Below are 15175 nucleotides of genomic sequence, written 5' to 3' on the forward strand. Positions count from 1 at the left end.
GTACTGACGCAGAGAACGAGGAGAACCTAGCTCCTCGGGTGAAGAGTCGAGCGTGGTCACAGGAACGCATGTGCTAGTCCATGGACACTGCAGATAGGAAATTCATTGCAAATTATCATCCGACTATTAAGGGGTTGTTCATCGGTGGTGGTGGTTCTGGACAGCTCGTCTCACCCTACCCTTCTCCTTTTAAATCTGCGCGGACGAGATGCAAGTCAACATAGCAGGGCATCAAGTGGCACAGTGGATTCAAGATTCAGCCCACCTAGGCCACTAGAGCCGACTGCTGGATGAAATCGGAACTTCCGAGGTCCAGAAGAAGTGGAAATTAGCTGCAACGAGGGGTGGGCCTGTGGTGTCTAGTTAGGAAGTCGGAGAGGTTCCGCGCGAAGCCCACGGAGTATAGATGGGCCAGGAGCAGGCGAAATTGCAACAGTTTTAGTTCCTACGACTGGTTATCCTGACGAAGAGGAAAAATCTGGAATGGGAGCCGAGGATATCGAGATTAGAGATGCAACCGCAGTTCCTCAACAGATCCCACCCGCCAGTATGCAAGGGAACAGCCCTAATACTATTTTTAACCCACAGCGTTTGCCCCTCCTTGCTTAAGCTGCCTCGGCACCTGGTTTGATTTGAATTGCAGTCAGGTAGGATATTATTCAAATGCACAAGACTCTTTTTCTTTGTTTCATTTTTTGTGTCCGCCTCAAAGGCTTTGTATCTCGATCAGACATACCGGATATCTACCATCTACATTAGAGAAAAGAAAATGAAATACCCAAAAGGGTACAATAGATATATTTTCCAGATTTTTTTCTTTCATTTTGCTGTTTGTCAAGGCTTCAAATCAAAGTATTATTGGTATCTTAAAAATCAAAACAGGAGATGGAGTATAATTGCGACGCATGAAGGACAAGAGAAGGAGAATGTACATTGACCCATTGTGGGAAATGACCAAGAAAAGACAAGAAAAGACATTACCTGCCTAATAAGACAATTGCACCCGCATTTAAGGAGTTATGTATGCTTGTATGTATCCGAGACGTGCGTAAAGTAAAAAGTTCAGATCCAGATCATGCACTTCTCGTGAACGCCTTAAGATTCGTTGTCAAATGCAATAGCAAATAAAGGCAGGGAATATGCAATCAGAAGGGGGGATTATGCTGGAGGACAGAAGACACAATGTGAGAGGGTAATGGTACTGTACATCCATGGAGAAGAAAAGTAGAAAGTCGTTTGAGCAAAGGATTTAAGCGAAGGTAACGAAGGCACTAGATCTATGTCGGAAAGATGGGATAGAGAAAGAGAGAGAAAAAAGGTGGGAAAGCAATAAACAGCAGTCAAACAAATATTTTTCATTTTATGATTTCACCAGGTAAAAGCTTCTTCGGCGAAGTCCACCACAGCACCCTTGCCGATACTCTCACGAGCGGCGGCACGTACCTCGTCTGCAAAAGCACCAGGCCCACAGACCGAGACCACGGTGGCACCAACACGGTTGGGAAGGACTTCGTCGAGGACGACTTGTGGTCGGCATCTACCCGGGAACATCTGAACCGTAGCACTCGGGGAGACGATCTCACGGCTGCTCTTAGGCTTCGAGACGAAAAGTTTGATGGTGAGCATCTCGCGACGGCCGGGGAGCCGTAGGATTTGGTCCATCCACTCCCGTACCCAGGCAAGGTTGTCCGTACTGCGAACAGACCAGATCAGGTAGATTTGCTGCGTGGCGACACGGCCTTCGGAGGCCCGGATGATCAGGTCTCGAACATGTAGCATGTGATGCGTGATGCCCGCACCGCCAGAGAAGAGCACAGCGGTGCCGTAGCTACCCATGTTGCACGCATGTGACGCATACGGTCCCTCGATGAAGCCGGTGGTATGAAGCGTTTGGTTGGGCGCGGCGAGAGCCTTGTTGTATAAGGCTCGCGTCATTCCCTTCTGAGCACCCACGATCAGGGACACGGAGGTGGGAGACTTGCTATCGTTCATATATTGATCAATGTCGACCATCGGTTGCTTCTCGAGGAGCGAGGGGCTCATGGAACCGCGGGACGGAGACTTGAAGGGCTGGTCCACGAGTCCAGACGAGGTCACGCAGCTGTTGGGCTCAACCCAGGCGATCGAGAATGGGTGAGACATCCACTTGGAGACGCTGGGGATGTATGCATACACATGGCCACCAGGGTTGATGTGCACACGTTTGGGGAGATAGAACGTCACTTTGCAGGCCTCGCCGGGAAGAGCCTCGACCACGAGTTTCGTGGAACCCTTCTTCCAGGAGACATTGAGATACAGCAGTCGTGCAAGCCGAGCGCATCGCTCAATCAGCCAAAGAGAGCCAATCGCAAGCATCCAGGGCTTCTGTGGCAGCTTGTCCAGGTCGATATGCACGTAGACACCAAGGAAGGCCAGAAACGCGGCAAGCTGATGGAGATGCAGGAACGTCTCGTAGAAAGCGTGTCGGATGGAAGACGGCGAGTGTGCGGCCAGGAAGGCCATTGCGACGGTGCCAACCAAGCCCCAGGCGAAGAAAGGCTCGTTAACTAGACGATGGGCCATATCCGAGATGGTCGTTTCGGCGGACGCGTTCACGCCCCAGGCGGCAGTGTGGACGATACTCTCAATTGCAACCATTCGGCCCAACCAACGGTGAAGAAGGTTGTAGGTGTCAAAGCTGATATGGAGAACCGAGATCAATGGGTTGTTGCGTCCAGCCAGGATGAACAGAGGAACCATGTTCAGGACCGCGAGCGTTCCCGATCGTCCACGAAGCTCAGCCACCAGAGCTGCCTTCTCATTCACGGCGTAATCCAGAATAGTGCAATAGGCGACTTGGCTGAGGAAGTACAAGACGATGAGGACGGTCTGGAATCGGGTTGGCAGAGTGCCCACGTTGAGGGCGGACGACAGCTGCAGCTCCCGGTTGTGTCGCTTGCTGCCCAGTGGTGAATAGAGGACATATTTCTTCATGTTCGACCATAACCGCGACTCTTCGATACTCCAGTAAGATTGTTGCCTCGCAGTTGCTGACAAGGAGCTGACGTGACGAAGATAGGAATGGCTGATTTGAGCGATTCGACCGCAGAAAAGAATGACACCGACTATTAACACCGACGAGAAGATGATACGCGTGAACAAAACATCTCGAGAAACGTTGACTCCGCCTAACCCTCGCGAGTATTCGTAAACATAGGTTTCATTTGCCGTCGATCCATGGTCTCGCGCAACGAGCCGACTAACGTCGTCCATTGGATCTCGAGGGTTGGTCTAGACCAAAGGTGAAGCGAGTTGTGGGAAGGTAGCGGGAAATGAGTCCGAGAAAGATGAAACAAGCTGGATTCTGATGGAAGAGTCCAGCCGGGCGAATTGATTCAATGTCAATAAAGATCCGGGTCTGGTATGCGGTATGACGGTCCGGAGAATGTTTGGTGGATGGCGGGGAAACGTTTGGAATGCAAATGCCAGGAACAGTGACTGAGGATTCAGGCGAGAACAAAGCTTTTGTCTTGTGCCCAGGTCCCGGGATTTATATAAAATCGAGCTTATTGTTTGTAGAACAATGGATTTTCCCCGGAGCAGCTTCGTTGCTTTGTCCAGACAATGGAGATAATGGCGACAGTCGTGATCCAAGGACAGCTTCTGATGATATACCGGCAAGTTTCGCTAATACCAGAAGGAGATGGACACCGCGGCAAGATTGAGCAGATTCGATGTCTGAGATCTTCTTAGAACTTGAGACCTGATCACATCACCGATTGTCAATAAGGTCCACAGCCAGCCTCCAAGATATCCCAAACGCTTACCTCCACTCTCCTACATGCATGATCGTACGACGAGGAATCCAGCAAGGGGCTCAAGAGACGCTCAGCGTCGCGAGTGACGGAATTTGGCGCGAGGGCGACCGAACAGGCAAAAAGAGAGAAATGGAAAGAAAAAGAACAAACAGTAGACAGGCCTAAGATCTTTCACTACCAGTATGAAGGAATGAACGAATGGATTTCAAGTCTCAACACGCGTCGACCAATGGTGGAGACTGACAAAAGGGGGGGATTGACGATTGTGATTATCGAACAGACCAAGTCAGTTAGAAAATAACTTCAACCACAATCCAATAGATCGAAAAGTATTCAAGCTTTTGACAGAACGAGTGAATGGAGTGGAATATGATGTCAAAACCTCAAAAGGAAAGGACAATCTCAGAGCCAGCTGAATAAGTTAGTAGGGAATGAATAATAGGGCAGAGAAGAGAGGGAGAAAAAGACAAAAAAAGGGCCTTGAATGAAGATCCATGGAGCAGGATGAAACCTTAAAAGGCCAACAGGGAAGGGCCACTGCGGATCGGATCTCCAAGGCAGTATTTTCCTAGCGTGAGACTCCGAGCAACCTGAGCAAGAAAAAAATTCATGGCGACTTATGGCGTGGTCCCATCTTGGGAGGAGTTCATCTCAAGCGCCAAGGCGGGCGTCTGCGAGCTGATTTGAACCTATCGGGGCCTCTCCTAGGGGCGCTGACAGGACATCGGTGTTTCCAATGGAAGCGGACGAGTCGTTTAGCTCCAATTGGCGTGCCTTGGCAGTCCATTGAATATAAATAACCTTGGAAAGACAGGGGGGTCCGTGGGCCCCCCCCTCCCCTGGGTGAATGCTAGTGCATCTCCGACCATCCAGTGCCTGCAGCAGATGCAAGTGGTGTGAGTGCCTGAAGAAGGAAGCGCCCAGCCTACGCGCCCGGCACTGGAGGCAGTTTTTGTTTTTTTTCCTGCAGGAACTCAGTCATCAGAGATCTCGCCACCTCGAGATGCGGTCAGCCCCAGTTGCATCGGCCCTGAAGTTGCATTTGTGTGTTTCATGTTGGGCGAGTGGCCACGGATATTGGCCTGTCGATAGCAGCTAATGACTCTAGGCAGCATCACGACCCCACCGAGAGAGCGCGAAAGGGGGCCAGGAGTGAACTGAGCCCTGCAGAAAATAAGCGAAAAAGCGGAAAGAGGGAAAAAGCATGGGCCGGAGACTAGGAAAGGCTGACCAACTTGGGGATTCCCATTCTGATTTCTCACCTTGTGCGAGCCATGATCCAGAATGAAACAATAGTTGGGTTTTTAGCCGGGGCGAGTTGCGAGAGAAAGTGAAGGTTTTCGTTGGACAAGGGAAATTTCCGACGGACGCTGGCCAGTCACATGGCGGATCACGGGTCTCACGCTAATTGTGGACTCGTTAATCTATTCGCATATTATAATGGATCTTCTACTATTAATCAATTTCTCATGGCCTCCTGGGACTTCTTTTCCTCGCCAACGGGCAACGGCTTTATTGCCTTCCCGACTCCGTGCTCCGTAGTCCAAGCTCGAACCGATTGGATTTGGATTATCTTTCCCCTAGCGAGGGAGCTCCGCTTCACAACGTGGTTTGCTCCGACCAGTATGCAGGGTGTCCCCTTCATCTACTCCGTGAAGGATTCCGATAGTTCCTGGTTCGGTCGCCCTGAATGTCTCGGCGCCTAGGGTCAGCCATAATAAGATGCCCTGCCCTGAGCTTCCCTGGTGGAAATGAGGCCCGTAATCAATCCAGAACAGGGACTAGCACCGTGGTATGACAGACTAAAGCAAATATGACCTGACCCAACATAACCCCCCTCCTGCGCCGATAGCTAGGTAGGGCTCTTATCGGAACGGTCACATTCCGAGGAGTTCGACGACTAATCATAATATTCCATTGATCTATTCGTGGTGTGTTTTTTTGTATCAAGGTTGCAGGATTCGTTGCCAAATTTCGACTTCATCGTCCCATCCAACCGCCGTCGACGCAAATCACATCTCCTGAAACGTAACTGCTGGCCTGACTGGCCAGGAATACGACCACGCCCTTAAAATCCTCCGGCTTGCCCCATCGTCCTGCAGGGATCCGAGCCATGATGCCCGCGTTGCGGTTGTTATCGTTGATCAAAGCCACATTCATGTCGGTAGCGATGTATCCGGGGGCGATAGCATTGACGTTGATCCCCTTGGCTATCCACTCGTTTGAGAGTGCCTTGGTCAGTTGCGAGATGCCGCCCTTGGATGCTGCGTATGCCGGCACGGTGATGCCACCCTGGAACGAGAGAAGCGATGCGACGTTGATGATCGAACCACGTCGTCCGGATGGGAATTCGGAGGCATCCCGAGCCAGGAGATAAGCCCCGAACTCACGACATAACGTGAACACAGACGTTAGGTTGACTTGCAGGACCTAGATCACCCCACATTCTCAGTTAGCTTTCCAGTTCCGGACGAAAGGAGGCCATGCCCACACGCCATGCGCAGTCCCTGCCGTCTCAATTCGGGATTGGGGGAGGAATTGCGGGAGGAGACAAAGAGAAACGGGCCAGCCGTTGCACAACTCACCTCGTCCCAGTCCTCATCCGGAAATTTCTCGCTCGGATGCCGTCGTTGAATACCGGCGCAGTTTAGCAGAATCTGTGGTTTGATCCCTTGACTCGTCAGAGCCGGGATAACCCCCTTGATGGCCTCTCGATCGGACAGCTCTGCCACGTGGATCCATGCCTTTCGACCGAGGCGGTTGGTAATCTCGTCGCGGGTTGAAGTGTTGGATTCGTCTCTCTATTCCGTTCCCGTTAGGTCCGTCTAATCTTTGCCCTGACCGTCTTCGCGGCCAGATGGCAGAATGCGTCGCTCCTGGACAAACTCACCTGGATTAGAACAATATCGGCGCCTGCCTCGGCAAGGGCAAGGGCCATGGCCTGCCCAATGCCTCTTGTTCCTCCCGTGACGATGGCGGTTTGCCCGCTTAGCGAAAAGAGCGACGTGACTCCTGACATTGTGAAGGGTACCAAGCTCGGTAGGTATACAATTGTAACGAGAATTCCCAGAACTGTGCTCCTGCGCGAACACTGTTGAAGATATCTTTGCCGCTAGAACCACCAAGCAGTATTTCGAAGACAAAACCTGTTCAGCGAACGCCAGGCACCTTAAGGCGCCTCCTCACGTGCGGGGCAGCCATGGGTATTTCCAAAGGGAGAGGCATCGATAGCCGACGCGCCCTTCAAAGGCCGATACCCCGCAGTCGGCAACGGAAACACCCTCGGCGCGCCTCCGAACAGCCACGTGATGTGTATGCGTACGGTATCGGATGGTTGGTTACCATACATTTCTCACAGCGAGCACAACAGACAGATAGTAACATCTTAAGTGCCCGTTAGTTACTGTTATCAATCAGCAGTGCTACCCCAATGGATCCTGGTAGATTGACGCCAGCATGCCGGCAAATGTACAACATCATTTCATCATGCTGCATGCACTCTTGCCGGAGTGATGATCACGTCTTTATCTTGAATGAATGTCCAAGGACTGCTCTACATGTTGGCAGATACCCTGGCAGAGGCAACCCCTAAGATCCAGGCAGCTCTTTTTCGCAGACCCAAGACCCCGTATGCCTGCAAGACCCCGGATCATCTGGCCAACGAGAGAAATGCCTCTTCAAATCCACATCTGCTCTATCATTACTCTATAATAATCATCCAGATGAGGTCATCGTCCAATACAATGCCCTCCAATACATCCCGTAACCCCGTATGTACGGGCTGAGTAATACAAGCCGTGGGTCACGAATCTACATCCATCATAGTAATTCCTCCCCACGCTCTCTTCTCGAATCATCCTTGACCGTTGGCTGGACGATTTGGAATAGGAGGCTTGGGATTAGCGTGCGTCTCTACCCAGCCTACGCCCCCCGACTGAAAGCACCCTCAGTGTGGAGAACCTCGAAGATCCAACCCTTTCGGGATCCCAACATGGCCAGCTAAAGAAAAAACCAAGCAGATGCGGAGAAAAAGGAAACAAAAAAAGCATCTTATCTTTACTCTGGAATTTGGTCTTGTCTGATCTCACTTCACTCTGCTTGATGGGTGAACCTTTCTCCCCGCCGTCGTGATATTCTGGAATCCAGCCTGCCTGCTCCGTCCCCAGCCCCAAACGCGCTTCTCTGCCAAGACCGAGCTGCCAACGACGCTGGGATGAAAATGCCGCTTTTGCGCTGTGCTTTTCCTTCTGGTTGTCAATTGAATTGATTTGTCCATGCAGGAAGCGATGGATACCGATGAACAATCTCCGCTGGAGAGCACTCCGGCGTCGAGGCCCAAGTCTCGCTCGGATCACTTGATGAAACGCGTGTCGAGGGCATGCTTGCATTGTCGGCAACGCAAATCAAAGTGCGATCTGTAAGTTGCTCATCAGAGGGAAACAATCGATCGGGTCATTCTTCGGTTTGATTCGATTATCTGTTCACTCAATTGGAAAGGCCTAGCTAATCGAGACAACAGAGACAGTAGCGGCAGTCCGGGAGTTCCCCCGTGCCAGCGGTGTATCCGAGATGGTCGGGAATGCGTCTTAGGCAGCTCGAATCGTGGGGGCCGTCGCATTCGCAAAAACAAAATGAAAAACTTTACCCCAGATACCAGTCTAACCGCTCGAAGAGATTCAATGCTCGAAACAACCAGTCCCACCAATTCCGACAACCGCCAGAGCACGAATGGTTCTTATCCCGGCCCGGTGGTTTTTGTACCTCCGAATCCCCCAACCACGGCTTCAGTATCGGTCGACGACGAAGATACCGCCTCGATTGGTTCTGTGCCGCGGAATCCGTCAGATGCGTGGCAGTGCCTGACTGGTATTGCCAAAAGGGGTGCAGACGACCCTAGCCCCGAGGCGGTCGCTGATCCTCTGCGTACCGGCTCCAGTGGGTTTACCTCGTATAATGTGCTCCAAGATGGGGGCGTTTCCAACTTTCAGCCCACCAGTGGTATCAGGGCATACAGACTGGTCCAGACACGATCTTTGGACCCCGGAACTGTATGGCAGCTAGTGGCTCGCTATGCGGAGAACTTTCACCCTTTCCTCCCCTTGGTCCCGCGGAAATATTTCCACCGCAGCGCCCTAGATGCGTTTGCCAGCAATGAAAAGCACCTGCTCACTGCGGTGCTGACGATCGCATCGAAAGATCTAGTTGAGCGACCCGAAATCCATGAGTACTGCTCGAAATACATGCACGAATTGATATCCGGGATCGCTGCCGGCATCGACTGCGACGTGGAGGCCGTCGAGGCTCTGCTTCTTCTCGCGGAGTGGGAACCGCAGGGTCTTCGGCCTCGTATAGAGCGCGTAGGTCGCGGAGAAGAAGACCGAGCAGCTTGGATGCACGTCGGTCTTGCATTACGGTCGGGTTATTTTCTAGGACTAGATCGGACGTCGTTTCGAGGCGACTCGGGAGATACCGAAACGGAGGCCCGTCGACGATTAGCGTGGACGAGCTGCTACATCTCCGATCGACTGATTTCTGTTCGCATTGGACGTGCATTCTGGTCGCGAGGCCCAGGCCCGATGACAGGCCTTGTCAGTCAAGACTTCCCTTCGTTACAGCCAATGAAGGATGGCGACGAGGACTATGCCCGGATATTCCAGGCGACTTTGGACTTGACCCAGCTCTACGGAAACGTTCACGACGTTCTTTATTCGGGGATGCGGACCAGCAATCAGATGATGCTCATGGGAGACTACGTGAAGTATGTGGATGACTTCCGGCTGGCAATTCTACGATGGAAGTCTCTTTGGGGCACATTGTCATGTAAGCGACACCCTAGTACCTGTGAATCCGTTGACCTCTAAACTAACACCCTCAGGCTCCACACCGATCCAGGTCACCTTGCAATTATCCTATGAATACCTGAGGCTATACACGAATGCCTTTGCGTTTCAAGCCGCGATATCCCAGTCATTGGTATCGAAGACAAAAAACGATGACCAAACACAAAGAGAACATCTGCGCTCAGCATTCAACAACGTGGCCTCCATGCAGGACGCCAGATTCATCTATGAATCTGTGGATGCTGCCAAAGCATACTTGACCATTCTTGTTGATATGGTTCATCCCGAAAAGCACCTTCATTTCATGCCTCTACGATTCTACCTGTACGGCATTTACGCCGCCGTCTTCTTATACAAGGTACGCACTCTCGCTCAAATAACGAACGCAAGCTGATGAAAAACCAGGCTCGGTCATTCGGCGTCATGCCGCATTCCGAAGAAATGAATGTTCGCGATCTCGTTACTCGAACAACCGAAGTCCTGAAGCGAGCGAGCGCCGGCCCCGATGATATTGGCTCACGCTACTCCCGGCTTCTTGAACTGCTATGGCAGTCTAAGTCAACGTCAATCACATCTCCCGCAGGGACGCACCAGGGCAGCGACCTTCGCCTGCAGAGCAGTTCTCTTGCGCATCGCATGGCCGAGCAGGCCAACTATGTACACTTTAGCCCCGCCAACGACTTCTCCTGGCTCGATCTGGAAGCCGTTGGAGATTATGTCTCGGGCGATCAAATATCTGGAAACACGCTGGCATTCGATGCGTTTCAAAACCCCGACCCCTTTCAGGATCGCTCACAAACATGGCAAGTTCCGTGGTCGGGGGACATGAGCAGCAGTCTTCTGTTCTAGTCGTATTGTATATACGAGGGAGGGTCTATGGAGTATTTCAACGGGTCATGCAAGGACGTGAAACTGTTCCATATTGGGGACGGTTGAATAAGCGATCTTCTAATTTGCTGCAAGTCGTGAGAAGTTGCCGTGTCTCCCTTTGACCCCCCACTCGGCGCCCATGCGGGGACGATGTGGGGGGGGAGGAGAAGGGCCTTATCACTCGGAATCTTGTCCGACCCTCACTTTCATCTTGCCGAGGGAGCGGAATCCGCTCATCAGGTTTATGACCACATCGACTGCTGCAGACAACATCGACCCAACGCCAATCCGAAACCCCCATTCAAGTCATGGCGCAGCTGAACGAGATTCGCGGCCGTTTGGCCTTGATCACCGGTGCCTCGGGCGGGTAAGTCCTCTGCCGATACATTAATTTACCCGCAACGCAACACCGCGACGATCCGATCAGGAATGCTAAACGCCCTGTTTTGCATAGAATCGGGGCCGCCTGTGCGCGCCAGCTGGCCGAGAGAGGGGTGCATCTCGCCCTAACGTACTCCTCCAATCTCACTGCAATCACCGGTCTCGTGGACGAGCTCCGTTCCAAACATGCCGGCGCCAACGCTCTGCGTATCTCCATCCACCAGGTCGACGTCGCCTCGGCCGACCAGATCCAGGACATGTTCCTGCAGATCGACAAGGAGCATGGCCAGCGACCGGACATCCTGGTTTCCAATGCCGGTCATGGCAAGCGCATTCCGCAGGTCTGGGACATCCCACTCGAGGAATTCGATTACACCATTAACGTCAACTTGCGGGCATCGTTCATCCTCGTCAAGGGGGTGGTCGAGCACATGAAAGACCAGCGCTGGGGTCGCATTGTCTTCATGTCCTCGATTGCTGGACAGGGGGGTGGGATCAACGGATGTCGTAAGTCCTCTTTTGCTCTGAACATGGCACCAAGCATCAGAAACCCATCATATACTAGAATCTCTTGTCACTAACAATCAACAACAGACTACGCCGCCTCCAAAGGCGGCATGACCGGGATGATGAAGAACCTCTCCACTCGGCTCGCCGAACACAACATCAGCGTCAACGACGTCGCGCCCGCCATGATCGGAGACACGGGCATGATTCCCAGCGCGCAGGCCATTCCCGAAGTCGCGGCGGGCATTCCGCTCGGTCGGCTCGGGGTTCCCGAGGAGGTTGCTAATGTCGTGACTATGCTGGTGACGACGGGGTATATGACGGGACAGAGCTTGTTGTTGGGAGGTGGGTTGAAGTAGATCTAATGAGAAACGACTTAGGGAAACTCGCATGATATCCATGTTTACTAGCTAGGCTTTGGGACTGCTGTCAAATTATGCCTTTCTTTCACGTATTCTATAGTCACATGACAGACCGCCATTGTCAGCTACTCTCGTGTCAAACCAAGCACCTCACTATCCTCCCAGGACGGAGTCGACCTTGTGGGCGTGTGATTTCCAGAACTGTGACCGTCCTTCTGTGCGTACGGATGGAGAATGCCTCATCTGTGACCGCCACCTCTGTGTCGAACATATTGATCACGGCTGTCCTAACATGGCAGGTAACAAAATAAGCCATTCTCAACTCAGACAGACATAACTTTACTAAAAATCGAATAAAGGACGGGGCACCATACGACTCCGCCGCCCGAGAAGCAGAAGAAAAAGAAATCACACGACTCCTGGAATCTCTTGACCTGTCTGCGCTCCTGTCGCGAGCAAGCGATTTACGCAACGGCATTGCCTGCTCTACACCGCAACCTCTCGTGTACGACCGGTCAACCCGTTCGTCCGTAATGGGAGGCATGAATTACCACGTAGAAATCAACTTCGAGGACGGGGTTCAGTGGCTAGCACGGATCCGAAGATCCAACGCGACCTCACCGCCACTCGACCTGCGTGATTATATCATGCAGAGCGAAGTGGCAACTCTTCAATTTCTGGGAAAGACAAAGGTCCCTGCGCCAAAGGTGTTTGATTACGGTCTCCATGGGCAAACTCCTATCGGGGTCGGATACATCCTCATGGAGAAGCTCCCAGGGAAGTCCTTGCGCTGGTCCCTTGCCTCTCCGGAGCAACGGAGAAAAGTCATGACCCAGCTGGCGGATATTTATATCGAGTTGGAATCATTCCCCTTCGATGTCATGGGGTCTCTTGGCCAACCAGCGACTGACCATATTGGACCCTTTGCGCGAGAGTCCTTGACGGAGTACATCGACTCGCGGATGGTTCCTCTCGGGCCTTATAATAATCCTCGAGACTATCTCCGCTCCAGCATTGAGCTCAATATGCGATTGATTACGAAAGGAGAAAGCTACGCGGAGCGAGAAATCGACGCATACCTAGTCCATCGATTCCTGGTCGACTGTATCCCCGACGTCCTGGTCTCACACGGCTTCGACGACGGGCGATTCTACCTCCGCCATGCAGACGACAAAGGAGACCACCTTCTCATCGACGACGGGTATAACATCACAGGAATCGTCGACTGGGAATGGGCCTACACGGACAGCAAATCCGCGGCGTTTAAATCCCCCATGATGCTTCTTCCCGTGGCGGACTTTTACAACGGGGTCAATGACACCGGTGAGGATGAGTTGACATTTGCAGCCATTTTAGAGGAGAAAGGCAATACGGGTCTGGCAGAAATCGTGAGGAACGGGCGCCTGCTTCATCGGTTCCAGTTCTGTTGCGGATACGACTTCTCCGACTGGGAGGGTTTTCTGGGTCTTTTTCAAGGCCTCCGGGATGGTTTGGGTAGAGACGCTCATCTGGGCTGGGAGGATTGGAGGCAGGTCGCTTTGCGTAGGTATGCGGGCGATGAGCAGTTGGAGATGTTGCTGGGGAGGACGGGTTGAGAATTGCCGGTCTCGGCTATTGGGTTGTTTACTGATGAGCCGGTGATTAATCTATCGTCTGTGTTTTCTTCCCACCAGCTCACGCAGATAGATACCTTGCCAAAGAGCAAATAATCGAGTAATCGTGCTATATTCCATTTGTAAACCAAGCGTAAGTTAATCTCGTGAACATCGCCAGGATGCACTCATCCGAGTCCCTCTACTATACACCATCCACCCAATCCCAATCCCAGACACATACACACACTCATTCCATACCCATCTAACTCTCAATAACAACCTTCACCACCGGCCTCCCCTCCTCATCGACCCCCTTCCCCGCCAACCCAAACGCCCTCTCCCCCTCCTTCAGCCCCAACCGATGCGTGACCACCTTCTCCTCAACGACATCAAACCGCCCACTCGCCATCAGCTCAATCGCCGCCGGATAAGCATACCCATCGTACCGAAACACGCCAATGATATCGACCTCGCGCAGCGCCGCCGCCCCCACAGGGACCGTCTGCACGGGGTTCCCCATCCCGATCTGCACCAGCACCGACCCCGGCGCGGCGGCGTAGATCCCAGCCTGCACGCACGCCGGAACCCCCGTGCAGTCGTAGACGCGCGCAAACCCCGCCCCGACGCCGTGCTCGGTCTTCAGCGCCGCGGCGAGGCTCTGTGCGTTGGACAGCGCATAGGACGCTTGTTCGGCGGCGGGGGCGTCGCGCGCGGGAGGCGGCGTGGATGGCTTGGGGATGAGAGTGGTGCGCAGACCCAGGTTCAGGGAGTCGGCGATCGCGAGCCGCGAGGCGTCGATGTCGGCGATCGCGATGGTCGTGAAGGGGCCCGACACGGCGAGCGCAGCGGCAAGGAGGAGGCCGACAGCGCCGGCGCCGAAGATGAGCGCCGACGACCCCGACGCGTCGCCTAGTTCCTGGGCGAGCTTGACGTCCGCGGCGCTAGGCGGTCTTGAGCGCCGGATGGCGTGCAGACAGACGGCGAGGGGCTCGGCGAGGGCGCCGCCGGTGAAGGACACGTTGTCTGGTAGCTTGTGGCACATGGAGGCCGGGTGGGTGGTGAGTTCCATGAGGGTGCCGTCGAGGTGGGGGAAGATCTTGGCCGACGAGCGGAACTTCATGTCTGCGCAGATGTTGTAGCGGCCTTGTTGGCAGAGCAGGCATTTGCGACAGGGCAGCCCGACTTCGAGGGCGACGCGGTCGCCGACTTTCAGGCTGGTTACGTCCGGGGCGACGGCTGTTACGATGCCGGAGGATTCGTGGCCCAGGCACATGGGTTCGCGCACGACGAAGTCGCCATTGCGGCCGTGGTTGTAGTAGTGCAGGTCGGAGCCGCAGAGGCCGGTGGCGCGGATGGCGACTTGGACTTCTGAGGGGGCGGGTTGGGCGACGGGTTTGGATCCCTGAGGGGGTTAGTGAAGTTGTCCTGGAGAGAGGGAGGGGATGGGTTTGTTTACCAGGCGGAGGTCTTTGGCGCCGTGGAGGACTAGGGCCTCACAGGTAGTAGATGTCATTGTGAATTGTGAGATAGGGAGATGGATTGGTAGAGGGGGAGGGGAGAAGGGAGAAGGGAGAAGAGCTAATGAGACGTCATCGGCGGAGGCAGATATAAATTGGCGGAATAAATATCATTTATCATTATCGCAGTAGAAACGAGAAGTGGATGGATCCATCGGAAAACAGCGTGGGGTTGCGTCGGCCTTTGACTTCAATAGCCGACATCGTGGGGTTCAGACTGTATAGTATCACGGTCAGGATATGTTTCTGGCGGGTACCTCAATTAGAATGCCATAATTTGATATAATGTAATATGATAGTATTGTA

At 53.3% G+C, this 15175-nt stretch overlaps 6 protein-coding genes across 6 annotated transcripts; 3 read left to right on the plus strand and 3 right to left on the minus strand.

The window, feature by feature from the left end:
* Positions 1 to 1368: 1368 nt before the first annotated feature.
* P170DRAFT_448060 (ferric reductase family protein) lies at positions 1369 to 3252 on the minus strand (the record flags this gene model as incomplete). The annotated part of the gene is made up of 1 exon (XM_024850940.1): positions 1369 to 3252. The coding sequence occupies one exon, from the start codon at positions 3250 to 3252 to the stop codon at positions 1369 to 1371; it is 1884 nt and encodes a 627-aa protein (XP_024703633.1).
* Positions 3253 to 5555: 2303 nt separating this feature from the next.
* Positions 5556 to 6821, minus strand: P170DRAFT_386731 (putative 2-deoxy-D-gluconate 3-dehydrogenase). The gene is made up of 3 exons (XM_024845780.1): positions 6688 to 6821; positions 6383 to 6598; positions 5556 to 6227 (listed from the first exon to the last, which is right to left on the minus strand). The coding sequence occupies exons 1-3, from the start codon at positions 6814 to 6816 to the stop codon at positions 5778 to 5780; spliced, it is 795 nt and encodes a 264-aa protein (XP_024703634.1). The 5' UTR covers positions 6817 to 6821; the 3' UTR covers positions 5556 to 5777.
* Positions 6822 to 8083: 1262 nt separating this feature from the next.
* Positions 8084 to 10486, plus strand: P170DRAFT_476953 (Zn(II)2Cys6 transcription factor; the record flags this gene model as incomplete). Its single annotated transcript, XM_024853399.1, has 4 exons — positions 8084 to 8214; positions 8317 to 9617; positions 9673 to 9995; positions 10043 to 10486. 4 exons carry the CDS (start codon positions 8084 to 8086, stop codon positions 10484 to 10486), a joined length of 2199 nt encoding a protein of 732 aa, XP_024703635.1.
* Positions 10487 to 10815: 329 nt separating this feature from the next.
* P170DRAFT_360732 (SDR family NAD(P)-dependent oxidoreductase) lies at positions 10816 to 11754 on the plus strand (the record flags this gene model as incomplete). The annotated part of the gene is made up of 3 exons (XM_024844431.1): positions 10816 to 10874; positions 10962 to 11395; positions 11483 to 11754. 3 exons carry the CDS (start codon positions 10816 to 10818, stop codon positions 11752 to 11754), a joined length of 765 nt encoding a protein of 254 aa, XP_024703636.1.
* Positions 11755 to 11969: 215 nt separating this feature from the next.
* On the plus strand, positions 11970 to 13408 carry P170DRAFT_510964 (phosphotransferase family protein). The gene is made up of 2 exons (XM_024854835.1): positions 11970 to 12056; positions 12117 to 13408. The coding sequence occupies exons 1-2, from the start codon at positions 11985 to 11987 to the stop codon at positions 13350 to 13352; spliced, it is 1308 nt and encodes a 435-aa protein (XP_024703637.1). The 5' UTR covers positions 11970 to 11984; the 3' UTR covers positions 13353 to 13408.
* A 206-nt stretch (positions 13409 to 13614) lies between these two features.
* P170DRAFT_465730 (NAD(P)-dependent alcohol dehydrogenase) lies at positions 13615 to 14958 on the minus strand (the record flags this gene model as incomplete). Its single annotated transcript, XM_024852346.1, has 2 exons — positions 14809 to 14958; positions 13615 to 14754 (listed from the first exon to the last, which is right to left on the minus strand). Exons 1-2 carry the CDS (start codon positions 14863 to 14865, stop codon positions 13615 to 13617), a joined length of 1197 nt encoding a protein of 398 aa, XP_024703638.1. The 5' UTR covers positions 14866 to 14958.
* Positions 14959 to 15175: the final 217 nt, after the last annotated feature.

This window comes from Aspergillus steynii, assembly GCF_002849105.1.
Source record: "Aspergillus steynii IBT 23096 chromosome Unknown P170scaffold_5, whole genome shotgun sequence".
Classification (NCBI taxonomy): domain Eukaryota; kingdom Fungi; phylum Ascomycota; class Eurotiomycetes; order Eurotiales; family Aspergillaceae; genus Aspergillus; species Aspergillus steynii.